The sequence below is a fragment of the Delphinapterus leucas genome, chromosome 6 (assembly GCF_059928025.1).
Source record: "Delphinapterus leucas isolate spDelLeu-1000000601 "Yukka" chromosome 6, BTC_Dleu_Yukka2, whole genome shotgun sequence".
NCBI classification, from domain to species: Eukaryota; Metazoa; Chordata; class Mammalia; order Artiodactyla; family Monodontidae; genus Delphinapterus; species Delphinapterus leucas.
Window position 1 is genome coordinate 44,420,606 of NC_143134.1, and position 17,937 is coordinate 44,438,542.

Below are 17,937 nucleotides of genomic sequence, written 5' to 3' on the forward strand. Positions count from 1 at the left end.
AAACTATGACAGTGTTGTATACACTGACAATTTATATTCTATAAATGGAACTAGGCCCTGGCTTAGAGACAGACCAGATCAAGTAGAACACCTTGAAACAACTGCTGTTTCCCTTCATTAGCACCAATTACAGGTAACTGCTTTAAAAAGCAGTTTCATTTCACTAACAAAGCCAATGCCAAGGTGACTTAGCACATCTTCTAACCTTCCCCCTCCCCGCTTTAAGCTCTGTTAACCGGGAATGAATAAACAGTTTTGTGATTATTGGGAGGAGGGGGTAGGGCTAAAGGGCAAAAGGCATTTAAGAGGCGGCAACAAGAAAAGCAACTTTTTGAATGATGGCCAGAGACTACCATAAGTACAATGAATGATGTTGCTGTGAGGATTAAAAAGAACATTTTTGCAAATATAACCAACTATGCCTTAGGAACTATTCATTTTTATCCAATATATCAGAACATCTATTTAAAGACATCAATTTCTCTTATTTCTCAATACATTTTATTTTTTAAATAGATTCAATAAAAACTCAACCACATGGCCCAGAGAATTAAGCACTGTGGTTAACAATCTTCTGGCTCACCCCCAAGTACCTTTTAGTTTCAGTCTTTATTATTGAAAATCTTTCTAAGATGTCTGAGCCCATTTTCCTCAGTTCCATTTAGAAAAAAGAAAGTACATCTCTGATGGCTGTGGCAGTTCCTTGAAGTCAGGTTCTGCACACTGCTCGCCATTATGCTATGGTGGAAGGAACTGGGCTGAACGTGTAATGACTCAGGATAAATTCTGGGAAGGTTTCATTCTGTTTCCTTTCTTTCTAAATTGCTGATAATGTTTATGATCTTGTGACCTGCCTGTTTTTCTGAAAAAAGGTAATTCCATGTGGGGAGAGAAATTCCTAATAGAGGGTAGCAACTGGATTATGCTTAATTCAGATTTTACTGTGCGTTCAAATTGAGGTTTTTGAAAAAGAAGAATAAAACAGATCAAACTTAAAATTAACTGAAAATTGCAATCCCATGACTATAATTACCTTAAAGCTGTAAGTCAGGTAACACTTGCAAAATTACATCAATAGATAGTTAAATAGAGCGAGACACACGCATACACACACACAATTATACAGATATCAATATAGGATGTGAAGTCAAAAGAAAATGTTACTCAAGTCCTAACAAAAAAACAAGATAACCTACAAAATCAGCTTTTTAATATGCAGTATCTGGCATTAAATTTTTAAAAAGACACACAAAAAAGGAAGAAAATGTGATCCATCATCAAGAGAAGAAACAGTCATCAGACCCAAATTCAGGGATAGCCAAGATACTGGAATTATCAGAGAACTTTAAAATAACTATAATAAATATGTTAAAGGATCTAATGGAATAGGTGAACATGTGTGAGCAGATGGGGAATTTCAACAGAGAGATGGAAATAGAAAGAGACAAATGGAAACACTAAAAATGAAAACTGAAGTATCATAGAAAAAAATTTTTGATAGTTCATAAGCCAGGCTATGCTAATCAGAAGACAATACTCATAAGATGAAAGAATCAAAGAACTTGAAATTAAGTCAAAAGAAATTAAAAGAATTGAAACACAAAGAGAAAAAAAGAAAAAAAAATGGAACAGAGCCTTAAGAGATCTCTAGGACAATATCAAACAGCCTATGCATATGTGATTAGAGTCTCAAAAGGATAAGAGAGAGACATGGAGCAAAAGAAATGTGAGAAGAGATTATGGCTGCAAATTTTCAAAAGCAGTAAAAGACATCAACTAACAGATCCAAGAAGTTTAGCTAACTCCAAGCAGGATAAATACATAGAAAATCAAACCAAGGTACATCATAGTTAAAATGCTGCAAACAAAAGAAAGTCTTAAAAGAAGGGGGATGGGCAGCATATGACATACAGGAGAACAATGATTAAATGATGGCTGACTTCTCTACATTACTCTGTACTTAAAAAGCAATAACAGATTGGGATTTCCCCAGCAGTACAGTGGTTAAGACTCTGCACTTCCACTGCAGGGGGCACAGGTTCGATCCCTGGTCAGGGAACTAAGATCCCATATGCCGCACAGTGTGGCCAAAAAATTAAAAAACAATAATAAAAATAAGAAATAAAACAATCTAAAATAAAACACCTTTTTCTATCACTCAATAGAAAAAGTATTTCAATATCTTAGTAGAAATTAAACCAAGAGAAAAATAAACCTTTCCAGAAGTTAGCTAAATGGTCATAAATATGACAGCTTGGCATTTCAAAGGAGGGAGTTTAGTTTTATTAAGTCCAATTACAGAGACTTATTTTTTTCCCAAATTAGAATATCAGGGCATTTTTCCAGATATTAAAAGAGTAACTTATCTGTTTGTTGAAACATTTTAAAAAATCCTTTAAAAGTCACTTCTGGAAAATAACTTTTTTCTTAGACTAAACAAGTGGAAAATGAGTCAAAAATTAAAGAGAATTGACATTCGGAAAGGTGTGCTTTAAACTAAGCCAAAGGTTTGCAATTTGCATGATATAAGGACAATATTTTTAAAGGCCTTTGAAAAGTAACTGTTTGTATTTCTTATTCTATTATTTAGGGGTATGTGGTTATTAACGACAGTGGAAGAAGTTCAACCTCAGTTGAAAAGAATGAACTTGAAGAAAAATCAAATACTAGTGCTAAGACAGCACAGCATAAGATATAGTCAGCCCAAGTATTTAAATAGAAAAAAAAGCATTTTCATATCCAGTCATGAGAGCAGTTGTCACCTCCTTGTCCACACCCCAAGTGCCCTAGAATCAATCTCTCTCTCTCTCTCTCTCTCTCTATATATATATATATATATATATATATATATATCCCCGAGTCAGATAATACCTAACTTAGGGGGAACCAACCCAGAGACTCATAAACTAAAATGTTCCCGTCAGATATGCCCTTGACCAAAAGATACAAAAACTTCAGCTATATGATGCTAGCCACTATATGATCAAGCAAGAAGCACCATAACTGGGGTGGCCATTTTTGGCCCTGTGCACTCTACACAAGTAGGCCAAGAAAGCAAGTCTATAAACAGAAGAATAAAAATGGAGCACATCTGCAGAGAAAAGCAGTGAAAGATGGAGGGAGTAGTAGCCTCAGTTTCCTGGCTTTCTAATTTCAGCCTTGTAAGGCCAGGCTGAATTTGATTTCCTGCATGCAGATGCCTACAAGATTGCCTATTAAATATTCTCCACCTATTCCCTTTAATTTCTATTCCTTAAACTACATGATATCTAAAAATAAGATTCGTTATTCTAACAGCCCAACTAAAGCCACTGAAATTCAAGTAGGAGCTTAGCAAATTAAAGCAGAAGCAGCCAAAGAGAGAAAGAGAAAATCCTTCTCAGATTTTACTCAGGTAGAGCATTTCATTTAAACAATAAAATTTTGGTTAGGAATGTAAAGAGATGGAGAAAGTCCTAAAAAAATAAGTCATCATTGATCAGGTAACTTCAGAATTATAATCTTCTCTCTGGATTGTTGAGCTGGAACATATAAACTGGGGTCCAACTTATTTTCACTCCAATCAAAAAGGAGTTTCTAAAGATTCAAGATAGAAAACATATCTTTTGAAATAAGATTATAAATTTAAGTTCTTCATTTTTGCTCTTTTCTCTCCCTAGGTCTTTCCTCTCTCCTTAGCTCTGTCCTCTCTTTTCCCTTGAGAAAGTGATCAGAGGCAACTACAGATCTGCCTCTCTAAATCATCTGAAGACTTTGAAAGAGCCCTGTAATAATCCTTAAACAACAGGAGATAGCTTACCTGAAGATCTGATGCCTGACAGGTTATACAGAATGCAAATTCCAGAGTCTGAATGACTTAATTCCAAAAGAATTTAACAAAACATACGCAAGCAATGTATGTAAGTATATGCACAGTGGCAGTTCAAAATATTAAAGCTGTTGTATAAAAATATACAAACAAGTTAAAAACCAAGGAACTGCTGCACCACCCTGACTCAGAAAAGTGATATTATCAAGTAACCATTTGTAGATCAGAAGAGTATAACAATACATGTTGCCATGCAGTCTAACAAATCATTCTTACAATGACATGATTTTTAAAATGGAACATTAGTTTTAAAACCCCTTTTAAAATAATTGTGTTGTCTGGATATTTCTGATGTTTAATTCTTATCTTTGTACAAAAAGAGGGTCTAATTTTAACTTCTTAGGCACCTCCATTCCTATCAAATGCAGATAATAAAAGTTTATTAATGTACTCCATTTTGGAAGGCCATATCTTAGAAAAAGATGATAAACTATTAGTTTCAAACGCAAAATTGTAATTACTACTACTGATACTTCTGGAATATATTGATCTGCTAATCATGTCTTATTTGTAGTAAATCATTTCTTTTTATGGGGGGAGAAAACCTAAACCAAAACATCATAAAACGTTAACTAAAGGCTTAGAATTTTTCACATCTGATGGAGAAGAGATGGATTTTTCACACCTGATGGAGAAGAGATGGACCAGAATAAGAAAAGGAATGGTAACTACTTCAAAATACTGCTGAAAAACAACAAAAATAGGCAGGCTCCCTATCCACCTCCAGCAGTTTCAAGTACAATAAATACAGAGATGCTCTAAAGTTTATCCATTTGAACTTCACATTAAAGTTATGTCAAGTCCTATGGAATGAATGTTACATTGTTGTACAACTTTATTTTCCTCAAGCCGCTCATTTAAATAAACAAAAAGGGACACTTACTTAATGTGATTTCAAATTCTCTGATCAGATCAAAACTTAAACCATGATATCTAACAGTCCACTTACCATGAAAATCTGCACCCAACTTCTTAGAAGCCATTTAGAACCTGAAAAACAAAGAAATATTTCTTAGGTGCATTATGCCTTGAGGGGATACAAACAAACCATTATAAGAAAATTGAGGATTTCCCTGGTTGCGCAGTGGTTAAGAACCCGCCTGCCAATGCAGAGGACGCGGGTTCGACCCCTGGTCCGGGAAGATCCCACATGCTGCGGAGCAACTAAGCCCGTGCGCCACAACTACTGAGCCTGCGCTCTAGAGCCCACAAGTCACAACTATTGAGCTCGTGTGGCACAACTACTGAGCCCACACACCGCAACTACTGAAGCCCTCGTGCCTAGAGCCCATGCTCCTCAACAAGAGAAGCCACTGCAATAAGAAGCCTGTGCACTGCAACAAAGGGTAGTTTCCACCCACCGCAACTAGAGAAAGCCGCAGGCAGCAACAAAGACCCAACGCAGCCAATCAATAAATAGCTTAAAAAAAGAAAATTGAGACTACAAAAAGAAACCAGAAGACTAAAAGGTTCCAGGACTGACATAACCCTCAAACTTCTCAGTCCCAAAGTCTCAAAAAAGAAAGCAGAAAGGGGGAGAAACCACTTTTCCAGAAAAAAAACATTTCTGAATCTGCATGTTCTGGAAAAAAAAACATTAGAACAGCAAACTGGCCATTGACCAATTTATACACAAACTGTCAAAAAAAATTACTAAACATTTATCTTCCTGATATAAGCTACTAATGTCAATATTTGTAGTTCTGTCAAGATTTTTTATATATCCCATTTTATTCAGTATGTAAATATAGACCTTTTACTGACAAATGTAACTGTAAGACTGACATTTCTGAATTAGGGAATCAATGACATACAACTTCTGTACTGTTTTAATTTTGTCTACAATTTCAAAAAAGGGGAATTCCCTGGCAATCCAGTGGTTAGGACTCGGAGCTTTCACTGCCAGGCCGGGTTTAATTCCTGGTCAGGGAACTGAGATCCCACAAGCCGTGTGGTGTGGCCAAAAAAAAAAAAAAAATCCAAATCAGGAAGGAAGAAAAACCCATAAAACCACACATCTAGCTTAGTATTATCTTTGCACTTTGAGTAGGTACAAAGTCCTTTTCTTGCAAAGACAATCTGAGATCTTCAACCTAAAAGTTTATTTCCCTTGATATGATGTTTAGACCTTTAACTTGCCTGAGACATAAGCATATAACGAATATATGGTATGGTCTCTACTAGCCTGTATTACCTACAGTACAATGCAAGGCATCATACTTAAAATGATCTACAGGCATACCTCATTTTATTGCACTTCACTTTACTGCGCAAATTGAAGGTATGCTCAACCTTGCATTGAGCAAGTCTGAGGCCTAAGGCGCCATCTTTCCAACAGCATTTGCTCACCTCGTGTCTGTGTCACATTTAGGTAATTCTCACAATATTTCAAACTTTTTCATTATAATTATATTTGTCATGGTGATCAATGACCTTCGATGTTACTATTATAATTGTTATGACATTTTTTAGCAATAACTTTTTTTTTTTTTTTTTGGCTGCATCAGGTCTTAGTTGCAGCACGTGGGAAATTCATTGTGGCACGCAGGCCTCTCTCTAGTTGTGGCTCGTGGGCTCTGTAGTTGTGGCACACAAGCCCTCTAGCTGTGGCCCACGTGCTCGGTAGTTGTGGCCCTCGGGCTTAGTTGCCCACCCCCCCACCCAGCATATGGGATCTTAGTCCCCTCACCAGAACATAACTTCTACATGCACTGGGCAACCAAAAAACCTTGCATGACTTGCTTTATTGTGATATTCGTTTTACTTCAGTGGTCTGGAACTGAACCCACAATATCTCTGAGGTATGCCTGTATGTTCCACTGTAAGTTTTTTTTAAAGAAGGCGAGTATATTGCACCTATCATGTGAAAAGTATTCAAAATAATTAAATCTGTACAGGATTTTACGAAACTGACAAGTTGATTTTAAAATTTACATGTAAAGGCAAAGGAAACAATAGCCAAAACAATTATGAAAAAGAACAAAGCTGGAGAACTTACCACCTAACTTCAAGACTTACTATTAGAGTAATTAAGACAGTATGGAAATGGCATAAATATATCACACAGACCAACAGAACAGAGTACAGAAATAGACCCATATGAAAAAAATGTCCCGAAGATGTACCGTAACGACCAAGCACGCAAGTGCTTTAGGCTGTACTTCACTGAGAAAAGAATTCAAACTGACCCAGACGTGTGTAGATCAGAAGAGCTGCGTGCTGTGAAGTATGCAACAAGTGGATTTTTTGTTCAAAATGAAATTAAAATAATGACAGTGAAAATAAAAAAAGAAATAGACCCATATGCATATAGTTAACTGATTTTCAACAAAGGTGCAAGGCAATTCAAAGGGGAAAGGATAGTCTTCTCAACAAATGATGCCAGACATTTGTATGCAAAAAATAAACCTCAATCCATACCTTGCACCGTATATAAAAATTAATTCAGGGGGATGGGGAAATTATGGCTAAGAGATACAGGGTTTCTTTTTGGGGTGATGAAAATATTCTAAATGTGATTATGGTGATGACTGCACAACTCTGTGAATATACTAAAAGCCACTGGATTGTACACTTTAAATGGGTGGACTGTATGTGATATGCTGATACACTACAACAACTTGGATGAATCTCAAATGCATTATGGTAAGTGAAAGAAGCCAAACTCAAAAGGTTACATACATATATGTATGGAATAGGATTCCATTTACAATATTCCAGAATAGGCAAAACTACAAGAACAAAAAAGTAATCTAGCTACTGGACACTAATAGTGGGGGAAGGAACTGACTATATAAAAGGGAATGTGGGAATTTTTTGAAGTTATTGAAACTTCTATATTTGATTGCACTAATGGTTACAGGACTATATGCATTTGTCACAAATCACAGAACTGAAAACAGGGTAAATTTTACTTTGTGTAAATTATACCTTCAAATTTTTAAAAAGTGTATATATGTACCCATCACATTGAAATTAGATAAAATAGAATCACTGAATAACACTAGTAATATTTTAAGCTACTCCACTAGGAGTAGAATAAAGTTTCATTTTTAAAATGCCAAAATTCAAAATAACATATTATATGGCTGTACCAAACTCTATTAGTATGCTTTCTGCCTGATGACAAGGGTTTTCTACAGTGAAGTATGGTTTCTAACAATGGATTTCTTCCCAATTTAAAAGCAAAAAAAAAACTTTTAAGTGCAAGTAAATCGGTTTATCTCTCTCTTAGCTTAGGCTCCTTTAGAAAGAAAGAATGAAACACAAGTTGAAAATTACAAATTCAATTAACATTAGTTTAACACTATGTCTTTAGCTGGTAAAATACCTTTTAAACTTCGCAAAGAGCAAGGCTAAAACCGTTTTTACAATGCAGTCACCATGGCTAGCAGGAAGCAAATTTCTCTATGGGGTGATGAAAATGTTCTAAAACTGACTGTGGTGATAGTCCCAAAACTCTGTGAATATACTAAACACTGCTGAATTGTATTCTTAAATGGTTGAATTGTATGAGATATGAATTATATCAATAAAGCTGTTACCAAAAAAAAAAAGTAGCTCTGAATTTGATAAGGTATGCCAACTAAAGAATGATTATTTAGGTACAGAGGAAGGGAAAGAGAAAGATGAGTGACATTTTTTCACTTTCATAATGGCTATTATGAGTGAAATAAGTAATAATTTCAGTCATTGGTAAAAGAGAAATTTATTCATTAATTTTTACAATCTGAAGGATAATAAATTAACTCTCTTTAGTGGGGGGGGGGAAGCAGCTACCAAACAAACAAAACAAACCACTTCCAATAGCCCATTCTTGATTCTAACTGTGCCAAGGCCACTTCACAGAGGCATTTCCGTAGCTTATTTCACATCCCAACTTATCTGTCCTACATTGGTTAGAAAGTCATACTATAACAGTAGCAAGAGCATATATTTGTCCTGACGTCCAGTGACGCCACATTGTAGGTAGTGTAGGTGACCCCATATTAAGGCCTAATAGCCAGCAAATGTCATTCAAGTATAGTTTTAAGTGGCAACAGCGAACAATTACTGTGCCATTTCCATTAGTCACAGAAAGTTACTGGTTAGTTAACTGCTATGGACTTAACCACAACACTGAGTAGAAGACAAAGGTTGTGCTCAACCCCTTTAAGGAAAAAAAGTATTATGGAAAAAGTAAGTATTCACAGATTTTAAAAGAAACAAGACGTTTTTTAATTTGTGAAAAGAAAAACATCGGAAGGAAATACGTTAAACATATTTAAAGTGGCTACCTCTAAGTGGTAGCACTGGGAATAATTCATAAAATTTTTCTACAGTTTCTGAACACCGTATGGCAAACAAGTATTAATTTTATAATTTCTTTAATGCTTTACTTTAAAAGTTTCAGTTTTCCAGCATGATGCTGGGATGAAACATTCTGGTTGATATTCTACTAGTTAATGAAGAGCTAAAATTTTAAAGAATATGGATCATCAATTTTCAAAGAACCAACAAACCACACTGAAAATGATTTAACTTTCTTCTATGTATAGAAGACATTTCATAGACTCTTACAGGCTTCAGAGTCATCATAATGTACATAAACCACAACAATACAGGGAAACTTTTAAACCCAGAAGCAAGATTCTTGGCAGCCTCAATCTTCCCACAGAGGTACAGACCAGAAATGTATTTTTTCTAAATCTCTGTTGAAAGAAGCAGAATCTAAGCATCCAGCAATGAGACCTGGGAATACGCTCACAGACAGGTGCAGGAAATCAGTGTTTTCATCTCTGTGTTCCTAATATTTATTGATATTGTGGGATATCAGCTGTTTGAAGCAGCAGCTGTTTTTGAGAGGTAAATGGCTTGGGAGAGGCTCTGATTTCTTTTTTTGGGGGGGGACTCTGATTTAATAAATAATTCTGTGAACAAGCTAACATCAGGAATGTTTTAAAGAAGTTCCACCAAATTTAAATGAATTTTTTTTTCCCTTGAAGAGTTTTGAATTTTATTTTGTTTTTTTATATAGCAGGTTCTTATTATTCATTTTATACATATTAGTGTATATATATCAATCAAATTTAAATGAATTTTTAATGGCTTTTTTAAAAAAACCTCAACCAAAGAAAACCCACAGAAAGGGAGAAAATACTGAAAATTATCTATCTGAGGGACTTGTATCTAGAATATATAAATAACTCTACAATTCAATAATAAAAAGACATCCAATTAGAAAGTTGGCAAAAGAATCTGAATAGTCAATTCTCCAAAGAAGATACACAAATGACTAAGAAGCACATGAGATGTTTAACACATTTTTCACTAGTCAGGGAAATGCAAATCAATAACTACACCCTACCCCATTAAAACATGCATATTGGGACTTCCCTGGTGGCGCAGTGGTTAAGAATCCACCTACCAATGCAGGGGACGCGGGTTTGATCCCTGGTCCAGGAAGGTCCCACATGCTGAGGAGCAACTAAGCCCATATGCCACAACTACTGAAACCTGCGCATCTAGAGCCCATGCTCCGCAACAAGAGAAGCCACCACAAGAGAAGCATGTGCACCACAGCGAAGAGTAGCCCCCGCTCACCTCAACTAGAGAAAGCCCGCGTGCAGCAACGAAGACCCAACACAACCAAAAATAAATAATAAAATTAAATTAAAAAAAGAAACATGCATATTATCAGCAACAAAGCAAAATTTGCTGAAAAGACTAATAAATGAAAATTAAAACACAGTGCCCCTTATTACTAAAAAACAGGTGAAAATTCTTTAAAATTATGCCTCAATAGAGCTGATAAAATGTAGATTATCTAGGGGTTTTCTTTAAATATTAAAATAGTTCACTGAATGCAACTCCTATTATATTTTCCACAAACCATAAGAATATGAGAAATCCATCCATATTTGGTCACTTAAAGATTTTTCTAATGTCTGCTATGCAGTAACACTTCACTATCTCTGAAGTATCAAAAGCATTTTAGGGCTTCCCTGGTGGCGCAGTGGTTGAGAGTCCGCCTGCCGATGCAGGGGACACGGGTTTGTGCCCCGGTCCGGGAAGATCCCACATGCCGCGGAGCGGCTGGGCCCGTGAGCCATGGCCACTGAGCCTGCGCGTCTGGAGGCTGTGCTCCGTAACAGGAGAGGCCACAACAGTGGGGGACCCGCGTACCAAAAAAAAAAAAAAAGCATTTTAATAGCTACTTAGGGTCAACTTTTTTTTCTTGGAACATCTGAGCAAAATTAAGTGTGGGGGGTGTGTGTGTGTGTGATGTGTGTGTATGAGCTTCCACATAAACTTCCTATATTTTATTTAATTGTAAATACTTATTTTATAATGCTTTCCTATAATCTAAATGTTCAATCATGAAAATGATTAAATTATGGAAAATTCAGAAAATAGGTTGTGATGGCACAAAGAGTGTTCATTAAAAGCATATAAGTGATGGGAAATAAGTATAAGTTTTAAAATGTTTTTACAAGTTGCTTTTCCTAAGTAACAAATGTACACAAAACAAGACTGAAAAAAATGTATTTGCCCCAAATGTAAAATTACAAATGCTCACGTGAGAAAAAAAATCTTAAGCATCATAAATTTCCGCTAAAATAAATATAAATGCTTCTATTAAATATAAATGCTTCTACTAACAATAACACACTTTTTTTTTTTTTTTTTTTTGCGGTATGCAGGCCTCTCACTGTTGTGGCCTCTCCCGTTGCGTAGCACAGGCTCCGGACGTGCAGGCTCAGCAGCCATGGCTCACGGGCCCAACCGCTCCGCGGCATGTGGGATCTTCCCGGACCGGGGCACGAACCCGTGTCCCCTGCATCGGCAGGCGGACTCTCAACCACTGCGCCACCAGGGAAGCCCCGTACACACATTTTTCATTCATAAACTTTACACTAATGAAGTGTAGAACTCCCTGAAGCAACCAAGAATTAAAAGCAATGTTTTATTTTGCTGGTTCAGTGCCACTTTAGTTCATATGCTACAGGAAGAAAACTAAAAATTTTGAATCACTGATTAAAGACATCTCAGAACAAAGAGAGATGGGGAAATAGGTAACAAGAATAGAACTGCAGGGAGAGAAGGAGTTAGAATGCAAGAGGCAGAAGAGATAGAGTAAGGAATGAAAAAAGGTAAAGGTGAGGAGGGTAGGGGAAAGGAAGTAAGGGTAGGAGACCAGGAGAATGAAAACATATAAGCAAGGCCCAGGCAGCTTCGTAAGGGGAAGAGAAAGCCCAAGGGCAATTTAATATTAATGTTCTAATTTTCTTTCTTCCCTTTCTCGTATCATCATTAAATTACACACTACAAACATCTTCCCAATACAAAACAGCAATTTAACAACTCAGTAAGCTATCCCAATCACACACAATGTGAGCTGTAATCAGGAATTTCCCAAGATGCAAATTAATCCTGGAAATTCTCCAATTTACAGAGAAAGATGGCTTTGGAAATCATCAAATTTCAAGTCTGAAAACCAAGTTAACACCCATACAACATATATATGACAAAAATCACACGTGTAGGGAATTCCCTGGCATAGTCCAGTGGTTGGGACTCCAAGCTTTCACTGCCAAGGGCGCAGGTTCAATCCCTGGTCGGGGAGCCAAGACCCCACAAGCCCTGTGGCATGGCCAAAGAAAAAGAAAAAGAAAACAAAATCACACACGTAGATGCCATTAAAATGTCAAAGCCATGTGGCACAGCCAAAAGAAAAAAGAAAAAAAAAATCACACATGTAAATGCCATGAAAATGTCAATACTAGACTATACTATACTCATTGACAAAAAGCTTTCTTCTCTCTCAGGTCTCAAGAGACATTTTGGAGCCTCAGTTTCTTCATGGGTAAGATAAGGGTAGTAGACTGAATAATCAGCCAACTCTAAACATACCATAAATCTATAATGGTATAATAAAATGAAGGAAAGATATTCATGTTTCCAAATTAAATATTCAGTATTCAGGTTAAGTGATATCATTTACACAGTAACGTCTTAAAGACGTCTTTAGGGACATCCCTGGTGGTACAGTGGTTAAGAATCTGCCTGCCAATGCAGGGGACACGGGTTCGATCCCTGGTCTCGGAAGATCCCTCATTCCACAGAGCAAATAAGCCCGCAAGCCACAACTACTGAGCCCATGTGCCACAACTACTGAAGCCTGCGCTCCTTGAGCCGGTGCTTTGCGACACGAGAAGTCACTGCAATGAGAAGCCCGCTCGCCGCAACTAGAGAAAGCCCACGCGCAGCAACGAAGACCCAATGCAGCCAAAAATAAATAAAATTTATGGGGCTTCCCTGGTTGCGCAGTGGTTGAGTCCGCCTGCCGATGCAGGGGACATGGGTTCATGCCCCGGTCTGGGAGGATCCCACATGCCACGGAGCGGCTGGGCCCGTGAGCCATGGCCGCTGAGCCTGCGCATCCGGAGCCTGTGCTCCTCAACGGGAGAGGCCACAACAGTGAGAGGCCCACGTACCGCAAAAAAAAAAAAATCAGAAAAACAGATCAACTAATAAATAAACCCAAGAGCTGGTTCTTTGGAAAATTATAACCATCCAGCTAACTTAATTTTAAAAGGGGGCGGGGGGGGTGGATATGTATACAAAATAATAGAGGAAATTAAAATAATCCCAAGTCATTGCTTTGTTCCCCTTCTGTCAAATACATTTGAGAACCTGGATAAAATGGATTATCTTCTAGAAAAATATTAACTATCAAAACTGACCATAGAAGAGGCAGAAATGTTAACCAGACCTATAACCAAAGAGGAAAGAGAAAAAAATTATCAAAGAGCTCTCGCCACCCAAAAGAAACCTTAGTCCAATGAGATTTTCATGGTTCTAAAACATAAGAAAAGAAGGAAGGTTTCTAATTTTTTTTAAGTAAGAATATGATGCCATAAAAGAAAAAAACTACAGAAAAATCTCATGTATAAATACAGATTAAAAAATCCTCAAAATAAAAAACACAAATTTAGTAGTACATTATAGGAATACATCATGTCCAAGTGGGATTTATTCCATGAATACAGGATAGTTCAACATTAGGAATCTGTTGATATAATTCACCATATATTAATAGATCTAAGAAGAAAAATCATATAGCCATGTCCTTAACATAAGGTTAAAACAATAACAAAAATCATCCCTCTCAATACCAAAGCCAGAGAATGCTGACTAATGAGGAAACTATACAAAGATTCCACTAAGCACAGGAACAAGACAAAGATGTCCATTATCACAATTGCTTTATTTAACATCAGATGAAAGAAGTAAAAAGTATAAAAAGTCAGAAGATAGACTTTCCCAAGGAAGACCAAAAACTGAAAAACTATTACAAATATAATACAAAAAGGTGTTTAATTACAAATGAATATTCTGAAACAAATACCCTTCATATATACAATGACCAGATAAGAAGTATAAAGGAAGCATGATATACCACAGGAGATAAGAAGTAGGAATAAACTAAGATGTAACGGAAGAAAACTAAAGCTACTAAGACACAAAAGAAGACTTATACAATTGCAGAAAAATATATAATAATCTTGGCTAGGACACACAACATCATTAAGATCAATTCTTCTTAAGTTGCTATATTAATTTGGCATGATGCAAATGAAAACTGGAGTCTTCTGTTTTCATTTTTTTAACTAGACAAGCTGACTCTAAAGGTCATATGGAAATAACAATTAACAGTACCCAAGAAAATTCCAAAGAAAATAATAAAGGGAGGATAGCCTATCAGATGTTAAAATACTCATTACAAAATACAACACTTAAAGCTGTGCTGTACTGGCACATAAACAGATCAATGGAACAGAGTAGAAATCCCTAAAAATACCCTAAATGTAGACATTTAAAGTGCCATTTAAGGGACTTCCCTGGTGGTCCAGCAGTTAAGGCTCCACGCTCCCAGTGCAGGGGGCCCAGGTTCGATCCCCGGTCAGGGAACTAGATCCTGCGTGCCGCAAGTAAGACCTGGAGCAACCAAATAAATATTTTTTTAAATAAATAAAGTGCCATTTAAAATCTGTGAAGTGATGAGACAGCTGAGTAGCCACCTAGAAAAAAGTAAAGTTGGATGCTCACCTCACACTTCCATACCAAAATAAATTCCAAACAAAAGTACAGTAACAGTGCACAACTGCCCAAGTATATAAAAACTATTTCACTCTATACAGAAAGCTAGTGGGCAAAAACAACTTTCTGAGACTGAAAATCCAACAAAATGCTTGCCTCATGAAAAACTTTGAAAACAAAGGGTTATTTTTAAAGTCAAATTCTGGTACTGTACAAGGTTTCTCACTAATTTCTCTTGCAAATGAGGTTTTTACCAAAGCTACTAACCATATAGTATACTAAAGGCTTTAAAACAAGCAAATAGTGACTGAATGCCAAGTTCATTTCACAGTTTAATAAAAACTGGTTATAGTTAAACATCACGTCACTAAAATTTAAAAAGCAACAAGTAGTACATAAAAAAGATAATATAATAGTGTCAAGGCAAGTTACTGACCCAATATGATTTTATCAGAACTGCAGTTAAGAACTCTAGTTAATTCCAAAATGGGTCAAGAAAAATCCAAACAAGGATTTTCCTGGACTCTGGGCTCCTCTTAATCCTCCTCCTCCAAGCACAGTGTCTAATCTTTAGCAGAGGTGGCCTTTTCATATCTTCTTGCCCTCTCAAACTTTCTGAAAATATGATAATTTTATATCGCTAACTAATACGTAACTTGGGAATGAAACTAGACAAAACAATGCCCTTAAAAAAGTTAAACAATGATTTCCTGTAGTTACCAATAAATAGTATGAAATGGTAAGGCCTGTGAGGCTAACATAAGGTAAGAACAGGAAAGTACTGACTAGCTAAAAGCTAGAATTGGGAGTCATGACATAAAGCATTAACCAATTAAAAATTTCAAGTCAATATCTTAACCAATTCATTAAAATTCACTTAACACTCCCTTTAATGTAATTTAGAGTTCAGCAAGTAAGAGCACAACATCCCAAGAGGAAATAAAGCCATAAACCTATCCAACTTAATTTTTTAAACTATTAATAAACATTAACTGGGAAAAAATAATTTCAAGAAATTGCTGAACCAAAAATATCATCTCCTCCCCAACTCTTTCAAAAACCACATCACAACTTATGGCAGAATACAAGCGAGAAAAGAGCACTCTGGACAGTTAAAAACTTAGGTTCTAGTCTCACTTCTTTCATCAATTTGGTATGGCTTAGAGCCAGTCAAAACCTTTCAAAGAAAGAAGAAGAAAAAAAAAAAGTCACGGCTTCTTCTGTAAAAAGAGAGGTCTGGAGTAAATTACCTCTGACAATCTTTGCAAAACCTTTAAGGGTCTAGACACATTCTTTTATAACTAAGTACTTCAATCGTTTTTATAGTAATATATATAAGAAAGATATCACAAGACTTCATATTCTTAGTTATGAGGGCACATAAACACATATAATTACTTGTTGAATCTATGACTCAGTAGGTATACACAGTCCACACCCATGTTTTTTGAAGAAGAAAACGCTTACTATTTGACACTAATAAAACAATTTCACTCTACTAGAAGCCAATACAAAATAATTGATCAATTTAAAATACAAAAAAGCTAATTATCATACCAGAGGCTATTAATCTGACCTGAGAGAAGTAATCAAAAACGTAATTTTTCTGTCTTTTCAAGAGTCTTCACACTCAGTGGATTGCATCATTCTGACTGTTTCAGTCATGTGAAATCTCAATGATTTTTCTCCCATAGAAACAAAGAAGTAACAGAGCCTTGCTCACCAAACTTGAGAACTCATACCCCCAGGGGAACACTGTGCAATACCAGGGAACAAACAATATAAAAATGGCACAACTTCACAGAATATCAAGGATCTGAGGGGAGAAGGTAAGGGTTGCTAAGTAATTTCACAGGCAAATAAAATAATTTTATGTAAATATAAGCATCAGAATAGATGATTTTATTTAAAGTTCTAGCAAGTCTTTAAGCAACAAATTATTCCTATTTTACTTAAATTATTCCAACACATAAAATGGAAACAAACACAGCTTTGCACTTTGTAGTTTTATACAGGGTTTATTTATTGCCTAGCTTTCCCCACTAGGCTTTACGCACTATGAGTACAAGAACCACTTTGGTTTTGTTCACCATTTCACCAAGCATAGTGTCTGTAAATAGTGCTCAGTAAGTACCTATTGAATTAATGTTGCCAAATTTCCAAGTTACCATATGAGATTAGCATAATACTGATACCAAAATTTGACAAAGGAAGGAGAAAAAAAGGAAAATAAGAAACAAACCTCATATATTTGTATATATGTATACTTATATTTATATATAGACACTAAATTCTAATTGAAATAGTAGTAAATTGAATTAAACAGCAAACTCCTAGCTGTAAGACACTTTTCAGGAAAAACTGTTTCCTTCAACACAGAATTTCAAAGAAAAAAAAAAGAAAAACAGAAAGGAGGGAATCTATAAGTTAAAAAAGAGCATAAGCAATAAATCTAAAGCAATCACAGGGACTTCTGTGGTGGTACAGTGGTTAAGACTCTGCTCTCCCAATGCACGGGGCCCAGGTTCAATCCCTGGTCAAGGAACTAGATCCCACATGCATGCCGCAACTAAGAGTTTGCATGCCGAAACTAAGGAGCCCACGTGCTGCAACTAAGGAGCCGGCGAGCCACAACTAAGACCTGGCTCAACCAAATAAATTAATTAAATTAAATTAAAATTTTAAAAAATATTATTTAAATAAATAAAGCAATCACAACATACAGATCTTATTTGGATCCCAATCCAAACACACTGAAGAAAAAAGTCAGAACAATTGGGAAAATATGAACACTAACTGGATATCTGATAATATTAAATAAGTTAAAATTTAAGGTAGGACAATGGTATTACAGTTTTTTTATAATTCCTATCTTTCAGGGATACACAAAAATATATTTACAGATGGAATGATATGACTGAGATTTGCTCCAAAATAACTGGGAAGAGGGCATGTATATGAAATAAGATTGTTATAATAACTATAAA

At 36.0% G+C, this 17,937-nt stretch overlaps 1 protein-coding gene across 5 annotated transcripts in view; it reads right to left on the reverse strand.

Annotated features, from left to right (window-relative positions):
• UBAP1 (ubiquitin associated protein 1) overlaps positions 1-17,937 on the reverse strand; it is a 51,987-nt gene that overhangs the window by 19,125 nt on the left and 14,925 nt on the right. For all 5 annotated transcript variants that reach the window (XM_089913091.1, XM_089913089.1, XM_022551548.3 and 2 more), the window contains exon 2: positions 4,818-4,858. In XM_089913091.1, coding sequence (XP_089769217.1) covers positions 4,818-4,858 — 41 coding nt within the window. The remainder of the gene's footprint in view (positions 1-4,817; positions 4,859-17,937) is intronic.